The 22,032-nt window shown below is 37.3% G+C and overlaps 1 protein-coding gene across 1 annotated transcript in view; it reads left to right on the top strand.

Annotated features, from left to right (window-relative positions):
* Positions 1-21,748, top strand: part of LOC129479353 (contactin-associated protein-like 3) — a 258,898-nt gene extending 237,150 nt beyond the window's left edge. Inside the window, 8 exon segments of the mRNA XM_055272355.2 lie at positions 3,788-4,012; positions 5,762-5,895; positions 6,796-6,883; positions 13,669-13,899; positions 14,135-14,206; positions 17,960-18,056; positions 18,058-18,114; positions 18,116-21,748. Coding sequence (XP_055128330.1) covers positions 3,788-4,012; positions 5,762-5,895; positions 6,796-6,883; positions 13,669-13,899; positions 14,135-14,206; positions 17,960-18,056; positions 18,058-18,114; positions 18,116-18,149 — 938 coding nt within the window. The 3' untranslated portion in view covers positions 18,150-21,748.
* Positions 21,749-22,032: the final 284 nt, after the last annotated feature.

Below are 22,032 nucleotides of genomic sequence, written 5' to 3'. Positions count from 1 at the left end.
TATAGTAACACAGCTAAAGCAAGGTTTAGAGGGAATTTTAAAGCTGTAAACATCAATATTTGAAAAGAAAAATGGTTCCCAAATAAAAAACCTGACCTGCCACCTTAAGACACTGAAAAAAGAAGAGCAAACTAAATGTAATGTAAGGTGAAAGCAGGAAATAATAAATAAAACAGGAGAAATTTCTCAAATGGATAATATAAAAGTGACAGAAAAAATTAACCAAACCAAAAGTCAGCCCTTTAAAATTGTTACCAAAATTGGCAAACCTTTAGTACAACTGACCAAGAATAAAAGAGATGATTCAAATTACTAGAATGACATATGAAAGAGTGATATTACTACCAACCTTACAGACAAAGCATGGATTGCAAGGGAATATAAACAACTGTATGTTGAAAAAAATTACGTAACTTAGCTAAAATGGACAAATTCCTAGGATGACACTAACTACAAAATTAACACAAACTACTACTTCTCTTTCAAGAAGGAGGAGAAAATATAAATAGGCCTATAACAATAAAAGGAATGTTTTAATAATATTAAAATACCACACAAAGTAAAGCCCAGGTCCAGATGGTTTCAAATAATTGATGCTATCAACTATCAGAATATATCAACTATTTAAAAATCTATCAACTATTTAAATAAGAAGTATTAATTCTTCAAAACTCTTCTAAAAAATAAAAGAGAAAGGAGCATTTTTCAACTTATTCTGTAAGGTCAGTATTTCCCTAATACCAAAGCCAGACATAGATGTATCAGTATATATATTTTAAATCTACAGACCAATATCATTTAAGTAGATAGATGTGAAAACCCTGAACAGAATATTACCAAAGCAAATCCAGTCACATATAAAAATGACTGTACATCAAGACAAAGTGGAAATGATTCCAGAAATGGAAAGTTGTTTTAACAGCTGAAAATCAATTAATATAATATACTATATCTTAGAATAAAGGACAGAAACACATGATAGTCTGTACTGACGCAGAAAAGTCATTTGATAAAATCCAACATCCTTTCATGAATTTTTGTTTAAATTCAATAAAATAACTATAGAAGATAACTTCCTCAATCTAACAAATGGCATTTTTGAAAAACTCATAGCTAAAATTATATTTAATTATAAAGACTGAATGTTTTTTTCCTAAGATCAAGAATGAGACAAGAATGTATACTGTCACTACTTCTATTCAGCATTGTACTAGAGGTTCAGGCCAGACTGATTAGGCAAGAAAATGAAAAAAAAAAAAAAAAAGAAGAAGAAAAACATCCAAATTAGAAAGGAAATAAAACTATCTCTATTTGAGGATGACATGATTTTTTATATAAAAAAACCCAAAGAATCTACTTAAAACTCTTAAAACTAAAACCAAGTTCAGCAAAATTGCAGAATACAAAAACAATATACAAAATCAATTGTATTTCTACACGTTAGCTATGAACCATCTGAAAATAAAATGAATAAAACAATTTTATTTACAGTAGCATCAAAAAGAATAACATACATAGCAATACATTTAACAAAAGAAATGGAAAACACACTGAAAACTATAAAGCATTGAAAGAAATTAAAGGTAAATAAATGGAGAGATATTTCATGTCATGGATTGAATAATTAATATAAATAAAATACCAGTGTTCTCTAAAGTAATATACAGATTCAGTACAGTTTCAATCAATATCCCAGCTGGCTTCTTTCCTGAAATTGACAAGCTGATTTCATATGAAAATTTAAGTGATGTGGAATAGCCAAAACAATCTTTAAGAAGAAGAAATTTGATAGATTCACACTTCCCAATTTCTAAACTTACTGCAAAGCAGTATATAACTGGCCTAAGACTAAACAGATAGCTCATTGGGATAAAATTGAAAGTCCAGATAGATACCTCACCATTTACAGTCAATGGATTTTACAAGAGTGCCAGGACAACCCAATGGGAAGAAGTAGTCTCTGAGACAACTGAGTATACACGCACATGCAAATGAATGAAATTAGACCTCTATCTCACACATACATAAAAATGTACCAAATAGACCTTGATGTAAGAACTAAAACTATAAAACTCTTAAAACATGAGAGAACGAAAGAGTAGATAACCCACAGAATGGAAGAAATTATTGCAAATCATGTCTCTTATAAGGGTCTAGTATTCAAATTATTTAAAGAGCTTTTACAACTGAATAAGAAGCCGTGCCCGGTGGCTCATACCTGTAATCCCAGCACTTTGGGAGGCCAAGGCAGGCAGATCATGAGGTCAGGAGTTCAAGACCATCCTGGCTAACTCAGTGAAACCCTGTCTCTACTAAAAATACAAAAAATTAGCCGGGCGTGGTGGTGGGCGCCTGTTGTCCCAGCTACTCAGGAGGCTAAGGCAGGAGAATGACGTGAACCCGGGAGGCGGGGCTTGCAGTGAGCCGAGATTGCACCACTGCACTCCAGCCTGGGCAACAGAGTGAGACTCTGTCTCAAAAAAACAAAAACAAAAACAAAACCAACAACTGAATAAGAAAAAGAAATTTAACCCAATTAAATAATAGGTAAAGCTTATAAATAGATATTTCTTCAGCAAATATGTGTGAATGTCCAATAAAATCATGAAAAAATAGTTGGCAACATTAACCAGTAGAGAAATGCAATCAAAGTCACAATGAAATACCTCTTCACACAGACAAGTATAGCTGTAATTTAAAAGAAAGATAATAAATGTTGGTGAGGATGTGGAGATATTAAAACCCTCATAATTGCTGTTTGGAATGTAAAATGGTATAGGTATTTTGGAAAAAATATGGCAGCTCCTCAAAATTTTAAAGTTGGTGTTATCATACGATTGAACAATTTTACTCCTAGGTATATATTTCTAAGAAAAATAAAAACGTGTCCATAGAAAAACTTACACGTGAATTTTCATGGAAGCATTATTTATAATAGTCAAGAAGTAGAAACAACCCAAATGTCTATCAACTCTTAAATAGATCCGCAAAATATGGCACATCCATTACTATTTACATCCAATGAAATATTGTTCAATAAAATGAATAAAATACTGATACATGCTACAAGATGGATGAACCTTGAAAATATCATGCTAAGTGAAAGAGGCCAGATTGAAAAGGCCACACGTTATAAGATTCCACTGATATGAAATCTCCCGAATAGGAACCTCTGCAGAGACAGAAAGTAAATTAGTAGTTGCCTAGGCTGGGGTGTTGGGGAGAAACAGAGAATGACTGCTAGTGGATATGGAGGGTTTTGTAGGAGGGAATAAGAAGGTGCAGTGGGGAGGGGAGTGAAAATACTCTAAAATTGATCATGGCAATGTTTGCACGTGCCTGCAAATACACTAAAATACATAGAATTTTACACTGTAATTGGGTCTATTACATGGCATATAGATTATATCTGAATAAAGATGTTTAAAAATTAATGATTTGGGAAAAATTTGGAAACCAAAGATAAGTTACCTATAAATTATACATTTTTACTGGAGAGTTAATTATATGTAAATGTAAGATGAGGATGATTTGGAGAATTAAATAAAATCTCTATTAAGTGTTAGTCAATTCTGCGTTATGACTATATTGGAGTTTGCTACTTTTTCTTCAAGTTGGAGTTTTTAAAAAACTTTAAAAAGCAAAAAATAAAAAAACAGGAAAGGATTTCACTATTACTTTATCTCCCAGGATATTTAAGGTTTGGTCTCATTCTCTAAATGTACTTAAAACAAGACCGTTGGACTTACATTTTGTTAACATAACAAAAATGTATTTATCATTTCAGAGATTTCCGCGTATTTTGCAACTGGCTCCTCAGTGACATACCATTTTCAAGAACATTACACTTTAAGTGAAAACTCCAGCTCCCTCGTTTCTTCATTACACAGAGATGTAGCACTGACCAGAGAGGTGATCACACTGAGCTTCCGAACCACACGAACTCCGAGCTTGTTGCTGTATGTGAGCTCTTTCTATGAGGAATACCTTTCAGTTATCCTCGCCAACAATGGTGAATATCTTTTGTGTACAGAAACAGAGAACCCTGAATTAGAAAAATAGGACTGTAATGGCATGGGTCTTTTCAGCAGTCCAACTACAAACAATGAAAGAAAACTGCATGCCCTCCAATGTGTTTGGTTTTTCAGTGCCTTCCTTAATGGTTATTATAAAAGCTAGCATTTCAAGATTAAATTAAGATGCTTTTCTCCCATTACATGTTTGATAATGTTACGGAGTTGATATGCAGTTATATTTCTTATTATTGATAGGATGACTTTAATAGTACATGATGACTCAAATTGGTTTTGCAGTTCATTTTGAAATAACATATCTAGATACAAGACATACATTCCCTCCTCGTTCTAAGCAAAATGGAGGAGCATTTATGTGGATGTTATAGTACAACTATATAAAAGCCAATTCCTATAAGCAACAGATAAGTACAGCTGTTCTTTATCTCATCAGTAGCTGAAAAACTAGTTATATCACTTTTATAGAAGAAAAGTGTAATGACAGCCTCTCAAACAGTGGTAATTGGGGCATTCCAAGGTTTTCACAGTTGAACAAGAAGACCAAGCTTTAAGTTAGGTACACAGCACAAAAATTTAATGTCTAGAATAAAATCTACAAAATCTCTGATTAGGCCAGATGCAGTGGCTCACGCCTGTAATCCCAGCACTTTGGGAGGCCAAGGCGGGCAGATCGTGAGGTCAGGAGATCGAGACCATCCTGGCTGACACGATGAAACCCTGTTTCTACTAAAAATACAAAAAATTAGTCAGGCGTGGTGGTGGGCACCTATAGTCCCAGCTACTCAGGAAGCTGAGGCAGGAGAATGACGAATGACGTGAACCCGGGAGGCAGAGCTTGCAGTGAGCCGAGATCACGCGACTGCACTCCAGCCTGAGCAACAGAGTGAGACTCCACCTCAAAAAAAAAAAAAAAAAACTCTGATTAACAGGATCTTAGTATAAGCTGCAAGAGAATTATATACAATGAGGGTACATCTGTGTAGGAGAGGGGTATGTATATTAGAAGATGTAGATACTATGGAACCTTTTCTCCTGACAAAACCTTTTCTTGTCCTCATTTTTGGATTATGGCAGAAGACTTAAAATAATTCTGGCTATAATAAAAACTTTATGCACATATCAGTAATACATTGAAATGAGTCTTTTTTTATTTTTATTTTTTATTATTATACTTTAGGTTTTAGGGTACATGTGCACAATGTGCAGGTTTGTTACATATGTATCCACGTGCCATGTTGGTGTGCTGCACCCATTAACTCGTCATTTAGCATTAGGTATATCTCCTAATGCTGTCCCTCCCCTCTTCCCCCACCCCACAACAGTCTCCGGAGTGTGATGTACAGGAACTGAATGTTGATACAATATTGCATGGAGTTTCATTTCATAAAATAAATATCAAAGTCATAATGAATTTAGATCTGAGTTCTGAGCTCATATGCATAATTTAAACCTTTTCATTTTTAAATGAAAGGTTTGGGGAGACTGCTTATTAACAACACATTTAGTCTTGACTTTTAAAGTAGCATCATTGGACTCAGAGTCTGGCACTGGAATAGCACTTAAGTAATCACTGTTCCAGGAAGGATGACTATTGGGTGCATCTAAATTGATGCTAAATAGATTCAAAAGTGCTATAAGTAAATAATAATAAAAGTGCTGTAGAATCTGTATCAAGAGTTTTAAAAAATACCACTTTAATTTTAAATGCCATTTATTTTTCTTTTTAGGAAGTTTGCAGATTAGGTACAAGCTAGATAGACATCAAAATCCTGATGCATTTACCTTTGGTTTTAAAAACATGGCTGATGGGCAACTTCACCAAGTGAAGATTAACAGAGAAGCAGCTGCAGTCATGGTAGAGGTAATCCCACAAATGCAAAAGTCAAACTAACTCATTATTTTGAAAACAAATAATCTAATGCAAAAAATTTGATAATAAATATTAATAGAAGAGCAACACATTCAATGCTGCTCTTCTGTAAGTCAAGAAGAAGAAGCCAAATATGGCCGGGATCTAGGGGAGAGGAGGTGGTTGTTTATTCTGCATTGCTTTGTTTTGTTTGTTTAGCAGTGTAATTCTGTCAAAGGTATTATTAACATTTTACTATTTAAAATATCAAAATTATTTGTTTTACTTTACTCAGTAGGGGAATATTCTCTAGTTTACCATAGTGACTACTGGTGGAATCTATTCATTGATATTGCATTGGGAACTTGCCTTATTCTGATTATAAAAGAACAAATACTTTAGCAACTTAAAAACATGGTTTAAAAGCACACAATATAGTCATTAAAATGGGAATAAGTAAGAAAATAGACCTGAGTCACAACAGAGGTGGTAAATTACACATTGTCGTCAGCATTGGAAGGAAAATATACTTTTGATCTGTATAGAGAACAACAATGCTTGGTTTTATGTTTCAGATTTTCTCTACAGAATGAGTACGTATTTAAGTTTAAAACAGCCAATTCCATCTTTTTCATGGATTCTGCCAATTAGAGATCCTTCCATTATGAAGAAGAGTAAAGTCAGCAAGTGGGTAGATCATGGATAGAGTGGTAGCTGATGGCATCACAGGAATTGCTTATAAAATAGCTTCCCCTTCTGAATGATTAATTATTTGAAGGTGGCTTCTTAAACTTTTGTAGTGGTACTTACAAGCAATTTATTTTCATCTTTCCTTTCCTCATCTTCCTTTGCTTCCTTATCATTAAAATTGTACTTTCTGTTGATGTTTGCTTCTCATGGGACATCTAATAGGTCAACCAGAGTGCAAAGAAACAAGTCATCTTGTCCTCAGGGACAGAATTCAATGCCGTCAAATCTCTCATATTGGGAAAGGTTTTAGGTAAGTAGAAGAAAGAGCTTTTTCCCAAAAAAACTAAGTGTCATGTCACAAGCTCTGGAAGCATTCATCATGCTGAAAGAAGCTCCTTGTCTTACTTGAATAATAATTTCACAGTGAGTGGCAATCAGGGTGCAAACTGTACTCTTGCCTGAGTGTACATATAATCATGAGTAAGTGCTGCCTGTGAGATGTGCAAGGGCGTTCCTGGAAAAATACCTCCACACTTAACCTCTCACTTGGCAATCATGCATTATGAATCACGGTATTCTTCTAACCCTTCTTGAAAAGTGAAATGTTATCAAAGCTGACACAAAGTTCACAGATTATATATGTATTAATCAACATCAACTCCGGAGACCATCACTTAATGATAAAACTACGTTTGAGTTGAACACAAGAGAAAAAACTGTGAATCTTATTACAGCAGATGAATACAGTTTTAATTCTCTCTCAAGCCCTGCTTTGCCTGTTGTTTCCATCCTTTTTGACTTTAGTATCTAACAGGAATGGGGAGGCACATTCATAAATATCTATTATGCAAGGTAGAAAGTTACAGTAATTGTCTATCATATTGTCTGTCATAACCTGTTGTAAAAGCACAGTTAGCTTTACATTTAATAAAGGAACTGAGGAAAATAATCTTTTTTTTAAAAAACCCATCTTATGTAAATCAATTAAGAAAATGAACTACACTTTAATATTAAGAGGATCAAAAAGTAGAATAATATTTATTATAGACATCTTTGTTTCCTTCCAAATAAAGGAGAACATGGAATTGAAGTTGTTAATGTTTTCATTCAAGGATGGTATATTCAAAGGCATGTAACTTATGGTATAAAAATCTACATTCAAATTCAGCAATGAAGTATATACTCAGAAGCAATTGATCCCAGAAAATTATAAATATTCATTTTGCCTGTCCTTGGAGGTAGAGATAATCATCAAAGAGTAATAAAACACTTTATACTTTGAACAACTGTATTTTAGGATTGGTTCTGCTATATATTTTTTGCCACTCACATCATTTAGTAATTATACCAAAACTACAATTTTATCTTTAAATTTGGAATTATATAGGAAGTGCTTTCCTTAACTTACAGTAAAATAGACCAACAAGTTGGCTAATAGAGAAGCCACTAATTTTACAAAGAAAGTTACCCAAAACACTCTAAGTTATCAATATATTTCTCTTGAGTCTCTGTAAATCTTTGATTCATCCCTTCATTTAAAAATATTTGGTGAGCGGCCAGGCGCGGTGGCTCATGCCTGTAATCCCAGCACTTTGGGAGGCCAGGGCGGGTGGATCATAAGGTCAGGAGATCGAAACCATACTGGCTAACACGGTGAAACCCCATCTCTACTAAAAATACAAAAAAATTAGCCAGGTGTGATGGCAGGCACCTGTAGTCCCAGCTACTCGGGAGGCTAAGGCAGGAGAATGACATGAGCCCAGGAGGCGGAGCTTGCAGTGAGCAGAGATCGCGCCACTGCACTCCATCCTGGGCAACAGAGCAAGACTCTGTCTCAAAAAAAAAAAAAAAAAAAAAAAAATTTGGTGAGCATCTACTATGAACAGTTTATTAAGCACTGAGCCTCTGAATGGGAGAAACACTATACCTACCCACCCTCACTACACTCACATGTTAATAGGTACATAGGCTAATATATGAGCAATTCTAATAAAATAATGCTCATATCCAGCCTAATTTATTGTTATGCACCCTAACAATGCCTTAGAAAAAAAGGCCCAAAATCCATCATAATTAAGATGCTGTTTCTGAGCACTTCAATATGATTTTGCTATTTCTGAGTAGTCTTAGTGAATGAAGACCATTCAGATTGATTATCACAAGATCAATTCAGAGTAAACCTATTTAAATGGAAACTTTTTAGATTTTGAATTTTCTATATAGCTTTGAATTTTATCCAAGAGGTAGTCTTAAAGAATGCGAACACCTAAAATACTTTATAATTCAGTAAAGGTGATCCATCATAAATTAAGATTTGTTTTTAGATACTTTGGTATTATTGGTATTCTTTCTGTTTTGCTTTGTGTGTGTATGTGTGCATGTGTATTTAAACATTTTTGAGATGAGTATCACTGTGTCACCCAGGCTGGAGTGCAGTGGCGCAATCTCGGCTCACTGCAACCTCCACCTCCCAGGTTCACACAATTCTCCTGCCTCACCCTCCTGAGTAGCTGGGATTACAGGTGTGTGCCACCATGCCTGGCTAATTTTTGTATTTTTAGTAGAGATGGGGTTTCACCATGTTGGTCAGGCTGGTCTTGAATTCCTGACCTCGTGATCCACCTGCCTCGGCCTCCCAAAGTGCTGGGATTACAGGCGTGAGCCACTGTGCCCGGCCCCTTAAACACTATCATAAAAATTACATATATATATATTAAAAAAACAGTGCAAAGATGTAAGATGCCTTTTTGTCTGCTCCCAAAAAGTAAAAATATTAGCCTGTAAACAGTTACATATGAATACAGCTGAGCTTATATACCTTAGGAGGTATACATTCTGGGCTGAAGAAAAGAAAACCCGCTGAACGACTATATTTCAAATAGAGCTCTAGATATGTAAGAATGCCAAATAGTTTTGGTAATTAAATATTTCTGGAAATTGCCTTTTAAATTTTGTAAGGATATGTCACATAAGACATACAGTTTTAACATTTAAAATTATCAACCTATGTATTTTATGCTATGCTATGGTGTTTGTCTCATTTAGAAGAAATGTTTTATGTTGGGTCTGGGATTTGATTTTACCTGACTTACGAGCTAGGAAGTTAACAGCTTTTAACTGTTTTGTGGATGCTGTCCTGGTACACAGACAAAGGACCCTATTACTCATGGCACGGCAAGTCTTGTGAGCAGCAGCTCATTTGCGTTGTTTTCTCTTGGCCCTCAAGCCTTATGGGGCAGTGATGGGTGCAGATGAAGGCTGCCCCTGTGGCCAGGTTTGCACTGCAGCAGAGGAACACTGAGTTTGGGGAATCCACTGATTTTGTAACAAGCCTTAAGCAAGTCTGTTCTTTGTCCTGGAGGGGGTCATGACCTCATCCCTCAATGTTGCTTGCTTCAATTAGAGCCTTGAGAAGTGGCCTGAGTAAAGTGCTGTCAGCATCTTGCACTTCTTGGCAAACCCAGCAAAGCATGAGGAGACACTCAGAGCCGATGGTGGATTGCCTCTTTCAACATTACAGAATAAAAACACCCAAAAACTCTAAAAAGTCATGATAAGAGATTTTGTGGGGTTTTTTTTCCAAGAAAGAGCAATGATTATATCAATTAGTCCCTCTTTACTGGTTTTTACCAGGAGGAGGCTGCACTAAGTTATCTTCAATATTCTCTTCAATAGAATATTCTAAGATTGTTCTAACTTGGTCCGTTAACCAGGATTCAGTGGCCATCACAGATGTCTTGAGGTCTTTGAAAGTATAAGTCAACAAAACTAATGCTGTCCAATAGAACTTTCTGTGATGATGAAAACGTGTAAAGTCTGTGCTGTCTTATGTGGTAGTCCCCAGACACACTTGAGATAAATGTGTTTTTAAACCCTAGAAATGTGGCTAGTGTAACTGAGGGGCAAAATTTTACATTTTATTTAATTTTAATTGATTTGAATTTCTTTTTTTTTTTTTTTTTTTTTTTTGAGATGGAGTCTCGCTCTGTCATCCAGGCTGGAGTGCAGTGGCATGATCTCGGCTCACTGCAAGCTTTGCCTCCTGGGTTCACGCCATTCTCCTGCCTCAGCCTCCCAATTAGCTAGGACTACAGGCACCCACGACCATGCCCGGCTAATTTTTTTTTTTTTTTTAGTAGACACGGGGTTTCACCATGTTAGTCAGGATGGTCTTGATCTCCTGACCTCGTGATCTGCCCGCCTCGGCCTCCCAAAGTGCTGGGATTACAGGCGTGAGCCACCGCGCCTGGCCTGATTTGAATCTCAAAGGTTACTTATGGCTAGTGTCTACCATATTGCAGTGTAGAAGACTGTCCACTTATCTAGTCGTTTTCTCCTTTAGTTCAATCAAGTGGCACCCTTTTTTAAGGATAGACATCTGTCTATTTGGCATGACTTCAATGGGCTGGGAAGACAACCCTGTATCAAATTTTTTTTCCCACAACTTAAAGTGCCAATATTTCAAATTCTGTATTAGAGATCCATTCTTTTGACTCTTCTGCCAAAATACACATGCCCCTGAAAGTGTTATCAAAAGCCATGATCAGGAATTTGTGCAAACATGAATTTACTCAGGAGCAGGCTTTGATGGAAGAGAATAGAGAATCGGAAGGGGGCTGGGCGCAGGACCCCATAGTTGAGAAAGCCCAGAAAGGGAGGCAGACAGGTCACCATACATTTTTGATTAGAGCTATTCAGCTAAGGGAAGCAAAAGTGAAGGGTTTTGACCATGTTGCCATGTCAAGGTAATAGAGAGGAAACTGTATCTACATGTCACCACAGTAAGTGTTGAGTTCTACTGAATATTGGTTAACTGATAAACAATAAATAGCAGTGCTGGCTAAAACCTGGGAGTACAGAATCACGAGTTTCTTCCTGGATTGTGGTGTGATTGCCAGGTACACTTCAGAGTGGGCAAAGAAACTCCTTTCTTTCAGATTTTCCAGCTTAAAAAAAGTATATATGGTGATCATTTTCTAATTAAGTCATTTATTAAAGATGTAAGAAAGTTCTACTCTGTTTCATCAGCTCCAAATTAAACAGTTGTTCAAGGTTTTTATTCAGGGTTTTAAAGAGAAGTCTGGCCGGGTGCGGTGGCTCACGCCTGTAATCCTGACACTTTGGGAGGCCGAGGTGGGCAGATCACAAGGTCAAGATATCGAGACCATCCTGGCCAACATGGTGAAACCCCGTCTCTACTAAATATACACAAAAAAATTAGCTGGGTGTGGTGGTGCATGCCTGCAGTCCCAGCTACTTGTGGGCTGAGGCAGAAGAATCACCTGTACCCCGGAGGGAGAGGTTGCAGTGAGCCGAGATCACGCCACTGCAGCACTCCAGCCTGGGGACAGAGCGAGACTCCATCTCAAAAAAAAAAAAAAAAAGTCTGCCCTAAAGTTATATGATTCTTCTCTAAACTACGATTATTTAATGTAAAACCGTCTTGTATCATGTCAAAAGATAAAAATACTCGTGTTAAGATGGTGTGGCAGACTTTATTCAGGACTATGGTAATAGGTATAGGAATTACTGGAATGGGACTTTGCAGTCGGGGAAAGAGATTGAGCTCAACTTCAAATACAACAAGGAAAAGTGTGGATTCATACCAGGAGCAGAGAGGCTGGGGTGGGGTGTCTGAGTGGAAAACTGCAAAATGGGAGAGTAATTCTTGCTAAACTGACTTACCAGGATTCCTGGTGATGCCAGGCCAGGGTTGTCAGACATCACCTGCAGGGTGGTGAGACTGATGAGAAAGGTGATTAGATATTGAGGGTGATCAGATATTGAGGGTGGGAGATTTGGGTTAAAACCAAATTGGCAGGATTCTTGCTAAGCTGGACGATGAAAGACCGAAGGTCAGGCTGGTTGAGCAGAGAGCTTAGAGTAGCCTGACCAACATCTATCTGGTCGTGGGGAGAATCTTTGTCCATCCTGTCAAAGTTCTTTCTTGGAAAAAATACCTTATGTAAAGATCCTTGAACTGGAAACATCATAGAAAAATATAACGTAAGAGAAATTGTCATTCTGGTCAGGATCTAAATGTAAAACCATCTAGAGTAAAACCAAAGAAGAGTAAAAAGGGAAAAGTGAGAGAAGAAAAAGAAAAATTTCCCAAGCCTCTCATTAGGGAAGAACTGTTGTGGGGAACCCCGCGGTGGCGTGCGAGGGAGGAGGGGGAGAAAGAACCATGCAATCGCTCCTCTCACTGTTGGGAGTGGGGGAAAGTTGGAAAAAGGATCTTGTTTTCATATAACGGTGTGAAGGAATGATTTTGATTGTGAGGGCTAGGGAAGTTGAGCTCTCAAACTCACAGAAGGGAAAGCAGGAAATAAGAAGGAAAGTGATTAAACCAGCAAAATAAAAGGAAAAAAAGATGAAATAATGTGAAATAAATAGTGTAAGATAAAAAAGAATAAAATCAGATATAGTGGTTATTACTCGAAAGACGAATGGACTAAATTCTGTCAAACTAGGTTTAAAAATAACAGTTAAATGCTCTTACAATATTGAAAATGAAGGGGCATGCCAAGAACTAGCAGGCAACAGCTGATAAATTTGAGAAATGCAGCACTACTTTCAGTTAAGGTTGAATTTAAGATTGGAATATAATCGAATCTTAAAGAGGGATATTATCCGATGACAAAAGATAGTTTATTAAGATAATATGAAAGTCATCATACAAAATAGCAACTATAATATGATACAATAAATAAAACCAGAAAGGATTTCCAGAGCTCTGCCCTCCTCCAAGTCGTTTTTCTGTAATCCTCCAGATTATTGGCTGAGTCCCATTAAAATTTTATTTTAATGCTCTATTTTAAAAATTAAATGGCAGAGGATTTCTGAAATTTATGTCATGTAACTGCTTTCCTATGAAGCTCTGTTACTTGTAGAGAGCCAGCCATCTGCACTTGAACAAATCTGTTAACAATGGAAATAGTTGCCAGACAGGTAAAGATTCAGGGTGACCTCTCCTGGAGTGAAGGAACGAGGGGTTTGGAGGGACTTTCGAGGGTCGCTGTCTTGCAGATGCGGGGTGTCCCTGCGCCATTTCCGCCGCTGCGCCCTAACTGTGTGTCCCCCTTCTGTCCTCAGAGGCTGCCGGCGCGGACCCGGACACAAGGCGGGCGGCGGCGAGTGGCTTCACTGGCTGCCTCTCGGCGGTGCGCTTCGGCCGCGCTGCTCCCCTGAAGGCGGCGCTGCGCCCCAGCGGCCCCTCCCGGGTCACCGTCCGCGGCCACGTGGCCCCTATGGCCCGCTGCGCGGCGGGGGCGGCGTCCGGCTCCCCGGCGCGGGAACTGGCTCCCCGACTCGCGGGGGGCGCAGGTATGTGGCCCTCCACCCCAGCGCACCTGAAACTGCGCCTCTCTCAAATGTTTGTGAATTTCTCAAAAGTCTTCTTTTCTCCGTCCCTGTCATCCTTCTTTTTTTCCTTTTTTAAAATACACTTTTGTGATGTTCTTATTTTAATTCACTTTTAATTGACAGAAGTTTGCTATGTGTAAATTGTGGCGTGATTAAATCAAGCTAATAAACATCATTCTCCCTTTCCCTGTTGTAGGTCGTTCTGGACTAGCGGATGAGGGAGAGCCCTTGGTTAATGCAGACAGAAGAGACTCTGCTGTCATCGGAGGTAACAAAGCCCTGAATGACCTGGTGCTTGTCATCGCTTTAGATAATGATGCCATTACTTAGCACAATGGGAAATATACGTAAGAATCAACACTCAATGGTGAGGTCAGAGGGGTGCTGTGCATTGCAGTTGGTTGTTGTTTTTTGTTCTTTGTTTTTTTTCTATTTGAGACAAGAGTCTCATGCTGTCACCCAGACTGGAGTGCAGTGGTGAGATCTCCTCTCACTGCAACCTCTGCCTCCCAGGTTCAAGCGATTCTCCTGCCTCAGCCTCCTGAATAGTTAGGATTACAGGAGTGTGCCACTATGCCTGGCTAATTTGTTGTGGTTTTGGCAGAGACAGGGTTTCTCCATATTGGCTGTGCTGGTTTCGAACTCCTGGCCTCAAGTGATCTGCCCGCCGCAGCCTCCCAAAGTGCTGAGATCACAGGCGTGAGCCACCATGCCCGGCCTTTGTTGATTTTCTGAGGCAGTATTTGCTGATTTCAGCTTCTCTGGGGGTGCTCAGCCTGTAAGAATTCTGCTGAAACAATTTTTTTTGAAGAACAGTTACAAAACTAATAATGAAAAGTTATTAATTTGAAAATAGCTGTATTCCCTAGGACATGTGGGATATTTGTCAAGGTAATGACAACTGTTGGACGGACCTGAAGTAATTATGTTCAAAGCAATAGAAACCACAGCTAATTATGAGAGTACACACTTTATGGTACTTTTCTTCAATGACAAATAGCATGATTTAGATACTCCCATGACACGGTTTCATTTATTTAAGAAGTTTTTTGTTTGTTTGTTTGTTTGTTTGTTTTTTGAGATGGAGTCTCGCTATGTCGCCCAGGCTGGAGTGCAGTGGCGCAATCTTGACCTACTGCAAGCTCTGCCTCCCGGGTTCACGCCATTCTCCTGCCTCAGCCTCCCGAGTAGCTGAAACTACAGGCGCCCGCCACCACGAGCAGCTAATTTTTTATATTTTTAGTAGAGACGGGTTTCACCGTGTTAGCCAGAATGGTCTCAATCTCCTGACCTCGTGATCTGCCTGCCTTGGCCTCCCAAAGTGCTAGGATTACAGTCATGAGCCACCATGCCCAGCCAAGTTCTTGAAATCTTAATTGTATTCTTATTCTGTAGACTCTCCATAGCACATACAAGAGTAAACTAGTTGTGTTTGTTTCCTCCAAAATGATAGAAAACAATTTCGACATAATAAAGTTCTGACAATTTCAGTTGAGGATATTCACATTTCCATCACTTTCTCAATTCTTTTTCTGTTAGAAATCAGTAAGGTGTAAGGCCGGGCACGGTGGCTCACGCCTGTAATCCCAGCACTTTGGGAGGCCGAGGCGGGTGGATCACGAGGTCAGGAGATCGAGACCACGGTGAAACCCCGTCTCTACTAAAAATACAAAAAATTAGCCGGGCCTGGTGGCAGGCGCCTGTAGTCCCAGCTACTCCAGAGGCTGAGGCAGGAGAATGGCGTGAACCTGGGAGGCGGAGCTTGCAGTGAGCCAAGATTGCGCCACTGCACTCCAGCCTGGGCGACAGAGCGAGATTCCGTCTCAAAAAAAAAAAAAAAAAAAGAAATCGGTAAGGTGTAAATTAAAAATACATGACCTGATGAACAAAAACTGTTTTTAAACAGTTTCCAGTGGGAATGTGGTCAATAATGCATATCTAAAAGGTATACTTTCGTGTTCAATTTTAAATCAAACCCAGTCCTAAATCAGTCGTGCCTTTTTTAGGAGATTTTTTTCATTGCAAGGCAAAAGCAATTTCAACATGCCGAACATTTTCACACTGGGTTTCCAAGTCCTACAGACATTTACACAATGTCAGGGTTAGTGCCCAGCTTTTGGTGAGAAGGAAATGGGCAAGTTGATCATAGAACCAGCTCTTATCTTTGGAATTGTATTGTATTGCTTGTGGTCAAATACCACTGGCAAGATTGACTGAGTAAATGTAGGGAAACATCTTAGCAGTGTTCCCTTCCCCTGAGAAATTCTTAGGCTGAAGGAGGGGATGAAAAGGAGTCTGTGGAAGGCTTCCCCTGGGCTTTCCCAAAGGCAGTTTGCATTTTCTAATGGGGACTGGCTGAAGATATAAATTAATATTTGTGTGAAGTACTTTAAATGTACGATGTAGGCAGTAAAAGCGTGGGGGAGGAAATATAATTTCTCCTCATCATTCCTAAGTTTGTAGTTGGGACAGACCTCTGATTAACAAGAAAAAACAAGCAAGTTTACTAAGACATGCAGCCCACAGCATGTGGGAGAAACCTCAGTGAAACTCAAAGCGCAGTGGCTTAGAACTCTGGCTCATCTTCAGCAATACATTTGTGGAGAAATGACAGGACAATGGAAAGGAATTTTAGGCTTCTGAAGGTGAGAAACCGTGGGAAGATAAATATATGGGAAGAGACTAGTGGAGTACGTGTGTTTGTACATTCTTCTGCTGACATCCCTGAGCTGGTAAGAATGGTCTCTGGTAAAAGAGAATTTACATCCTGTCTTTAGATGAAAAGAGGGGAGGATCTAGAGAGCTCTTCCTCCATTGGCTGCTTCTTAATTGCCTTTACCTCAAAATATTTGTCAAAAAGGCATATTTAGGGGTGACATATTCTGATTACCTTCAGAAGCTTGTCTTTATACATATTTATTTCTTTTAGCATAGATTTTACTTTCATTTGTCACTAATATGATTGCTTCAGTAAACAGCATTCTGTGGCATGGCTTCATGCGTTAGCACACTGGCTCTGAATTAAAGCCTGAAACGATTTATAAAGATACTGGTATTCAGGCCTTCCATTGATTTATTCTGATTTACTGACTTAGTGTGCAGCTAGAGTTGAGAATCATGGGCACTGCTAATGGTTTCGATATTTTAAAACAGTTTGCCAAACTCTTTCAAATAATCCACATTCCAGATAAAAAAATTAATAAATATGCCTGCAATATTTTTGGTAATAGGGATTGATTACATATATGTGACACTACTGCATTTGAAAAGTATATTATCAGAAAAGTATTTGAAAACAATTTCATTAAAATGTACCCATTTCATTGTACTAACAATAACATGTAATGATCTATGATGATGCAAACACTCTACACTTGTAAAATTATTTAAAATTTCCCACTTGTTAACTGAAGGATGTACGCGGTCTTAGAGACATGTATGTCTTTCTTCTTTTAAATCTGAAAGCATTATCTGAAACCCAGTCATCATATACCTGTAGTGAAAAAGCCTAACACAGCCATATCCAAAAGTCATAGTCCCTCAGAAGTAGGTTAAATGTTATAAAATTACTTGACCTTAGCATTTCTGAGTTTTGGTGTTTTCAATTTATAATATAGTAGGTGGTTGGTTTATTTTAACCAAACTTAAAAAGCAATGATGTCTGCAAAGCCTCTGATTGGAGCAAAAATCACCATTTATACTCTGACATTGAGGCCAGGCACGGTAACTCACACCTATAATCCCAACAATTTGGGAGGCCAAGGTGAGAGGATCACTTTAGCCCAGGAGTTTGAGACCAGCCTGGGCAACATAGCAACACCCCATCTCTGCAAAGAATAATTGTAAAAAGAAAAAAAATTAGCTGAACGGTGGAGTGGGCCTATAGTCTCAGCTACTTGGGAAGATCAAGGCTACAGTTAGCTATGATCATGCCACTGCACTCCAGCATGGGCGACAGAGTGAGACCCTCTCTCTAAAAAGAAAAAAAAAATTATGATGTTTTATTCTTTTCTCTCCCTAGGTGTGATAGCAGTGGTAATATTTATTTTGCTTTGCATTACTGCCATAGCCATACGCATCTATCAACAGAGAAAGTTACGCAAAGAAAATGAGTCAAAAGTCTCAAAAAAAGAAGAGTGCTAAGACAGCTCTAAACAGTGAGCTCGATGTGCAAAACAGTCCATGAAAACCAGAAAGAGCGAGACTTCTGATTGGCAGCTGTGGCTGTCTCTATCACCATGACTGTGGACTTCCCTGCTGTTGCCATCAGGGTGCACACAGCAGGTGCAGTGCTGTCACCTGGCTGAAGACCTGCAGCCTCGGAGCCTCTGGGAGGTCCCTTTCTCCCTCGGTGAAACACGGTCCTCCACATCAATTTCCAAACGATGAATTAGGTATGGCAGTTCATCACTGTTCAGTAGTTTCCCCGTCCAAAGGCTCTCTTCCAAAACTGCAGTTTGATCTGTGTTAATAATTGTGGGGTTTTAGATGAGAAAATGACTATAAAGCTGTGGCCCTACTTTACTTTTTAAAAATGACAGAACTTTTGTTCAGATGTAAAAGACAAAATTGCACTTTAATGTTTTTTGTTACTTGAAAACATATCTGGGATCCTTTTTTTTGGTCTGCTGCTGATATTTATAAAACAGGAAATGCTTCTTAGACTACCTTCACTGGCATCTCCATAGTCCTGGAATCCAGAGCCAAGTGGCCTACCCAAAATTCACAGCCCTTTTGTTCCCCTGTGTGATGGTTAATAAAATGCAGTAGAAGCCCGGAAATACTACCATTATTTTTGGTGTATTGCTTTTTCTAATTGACTGTTTTTAATGATTTTGATACATTTTAATGTTGAAATTAATATTGAATGTTAGCTATGAAATTTTAGTATTGAATTTTGTAATGGAACAGAACATTGGTAGGTAACAAGATGCAAGAGGATGTCAATACAAGACTGTCTGCCTGTTTTTCTTTGTAATTTGTAATTACAGTTTTTATAAATTGTGATTATGTTTTTAACTAAATTTACAACCAGATACAAACACTACTTCTTACACAGAGTTATCCTTTATTTATATCATTAATACCTGAATGAAACATCATTCTAAACTTATTTCCTCAAAATATTGAGAGGTCATATCTGTTTTTCTTTATCATTCATTTCTCTTCTTCTAAAGTTGTTACTGATATGCTTTTGATTTCCTATGACTCTATTAGGTTGTACAGAACATCTTTTCAATTTATTAAAAAAATAGCTTAACTGAAGATCACTAATTCCTTTTCTAAATTTTGAACTGCTCTAGGCATAAATATCATTGTATATTATCCTCTCATGTAATCACTTTTGGAATGTAAACTGAAGGCTGTTCACTCCAAGAAAAGTTAGCATTTATATGATGTTTATTAAATCTGCCATTCTGATCACAGGTTTATGACCCTGGGGCCAAATTCCCATAGATTACCCAAAATTGAATATGTGCTATTAACTGGAACATGTCTCATTAAGGTTTACATACACACTAAGACAGCAAAGGACTGGAATTAACTTTATGGAGACAGTTCCAGGGACTAATATTGAAGCAGTGGTTATTTGATAAGGCATGGAACCACCATTTGGATTCAATAAACCAATTATAGAAAAGCAATGATGCTACACTCTTCATATTCCAGATACCAACTGCCTACCAAGGACTAATGAGATGGTATATTTCTTCCACATCAGGGCAAGTTGAAAATATATTGATTCAGCGTTACTGTTACATAAATGAATTTCCATCTTCTCATATGTGTTATTTTTGAAAGAATGAATACACTCTCTGTCTTAAATCCGCTCTTAACAAATGATCTCTTCTCAGAATACTACATCTGTATTGAGAGTACATACAGCCCATTGGTCACTGCACTTTTTGCAAGATAGCAAAACGGATGCATCAAATTGCGTTGATACATCATCACCATCAATCTTTTGTACTGATTTTTAGACTTAATCTTCTTCTTTGAAAGTAAACTCATTTTTAAATAAAATAAAAAATATTTTAGGGAAAGCTGTATAAAATTAAAATTACAAAATTACATGCTTTTTAAAATTTATGCAAAAATGTGCAGACAAATGTATTCTGTATTGGTTTATGCATTACTTTACCCTTCTTGTATATTTTGAGATTATTAAGATTTGTTGACCTTTTTTGGTTTGATATTTATCATCTGTTAAATGCAAAGTGCAAGAAAAAGAGATAAATATCTACTGATTGCTAGATGTAAAAATATCTATGAATGTATATATTTAAACTTCTGCCAGAGAGCAACCATCTAACAGTCAACTTACTAAAATCTAAATTGAGTACTTTTTATTGTTGCAGAGAACTAAGTCACTAAACGTTATTTAGATATGTAGATGCTAGTTGCAAGTAACACCCTTTTGTAATATAAAAGTAAAAGCATAATAATTTCCCAAATTTTGTCTTCAAATTAAAAAAGAAAATAACATATAATTACCATTCTTCATTTGAGAAAGTTGATTCTGATGCTTAAAAACTTCAAAATTCTGATATTAAAAATAGAGTTGTTAATGTGACTTTGAAGGCTTATCTCTGTAAAATAGTGACACTGGTGATTGGTATTATCTCAATATTTTTGTCCAAATTCACCTTAGGAAATCACTGTAAATCTTCATTGTTTCCTAAAAGTCATTATTATGGCATAAACTTAACATCTTTGATAGTAGTTAGTACTGATACATGATATATTCTACCCCGTGTCTCTATTACTCTGTCTCTATTACTGTGAAAAGTCACAGTAAATTTAACATATTTTCATCCAGACTGTGTGTGATCTTTCATTGTAATAGAGACATGGAGTAGAATAAGTCATGTATTAACATATAAGATTTTTTTTAATCTGCTCCCTCAGTTTTATAGATGAGACAAAGATAAGGTTGTAAGAGTTAATATCTTCAAGTAGGCAGTACTAATAAGTTGTCATGCTTGGACTGAACTCCTGACACTTCTCTCTCTTAACTTCAATCCATAGAGAAGCCACCTTCCTGCCTTCCCAGTATTATTTAGCAGAGGAGAAAATCATATTAGGCTGTTTGATATTCTGTTTGCCTAGACTGACCAGTAATTCTGGATCTTTGTTCACATCTTCTCTGAAAGAATATTTGATGGGAAATTATTTTTTATTTTTTAATTTTTGTGTACATACTAGGTGTATATATTTATGGAGTACATGAAATGTTTTGATACAGGCATGCACTGTGAAATAAGCACATCATGGAGAATGGGGTATCCATCCCCTCAACATTTATCCTTTGTGTTACAAACAACCTAATTACACTCTTTATTTTAAACTATGCAGTTCAGTTTTTATTGACTATAGTCACCCTGTTGTGCTATCATATAGTAAGTCTTACTCATTCTTTCTATTTTTTTGGACCCATTAACCTATCCCCGCCTCTGCCCCACCATAATCTCAGCTGTCTACTACTTTTTTCAGCCTTTACTAACCATCCTTCTACTCTGTATATCCATGAGTTCCATTGTTTTGATTTTTAGATCCCACAAATAAATGAGAACATGCAATGTTTGTCTTTCTATGCCTGGCCTATTTCACTTAACATAATGACCTCCAGTTCCATCCATGCTGTTGCAAGTGACAGGATCTCATTCTCTTTTATGGCTGAAGAGTACTCCATTTTGTATGTGAACCACATTTTCTTCATTCATCTGTTGATGAACACTTAGGGTGTTTCCAAATCTTAGCTGTTATAAACAGTATTGCAACAAATAAAAGATTGCAGATGGAAAATTGATTTTGATGGCTTTTTTCTTTAATAAAACATTAATTTCTTCATGTATAACTGGAAGGCAAACAAATGATCCATTTGCTTAGTTTATTCTTGAATCCATAATGTAAGTGACAGAAATGGATTATTAAAATACACTTGAAGTTGGGGAAGAATGATATGGACACATTCTAAATCAAAACATGATGAATTGGCTGTTTAACCTACTACCTCATTGGCCAATGTGGGGCAAGATGAAAGTATTTGTAAACACTGTTTTTGGAACCAATTTTTTAATTAAAAAATTGAAT

This window comes from Symphalangus syndactylus, chromosome 3 (genome assembly GCF_028878055.3).
Source record: "Symphalangus syndactylus isolate Jambi chromosome 3, NHGRI_mSymSyn1-v2.1_pri, whole genome shotgun sequence".
NCBI lineage: Eukaryota > Metazoa > Chordata > Mammalia > Primates > Hylobatidae > Symphalangus > Symphalangus syndactylus.
Note: the sequence above shows the minus strand (reverse complement) of the source record. Positions and strands in the feature narration are given on the sequence as shown.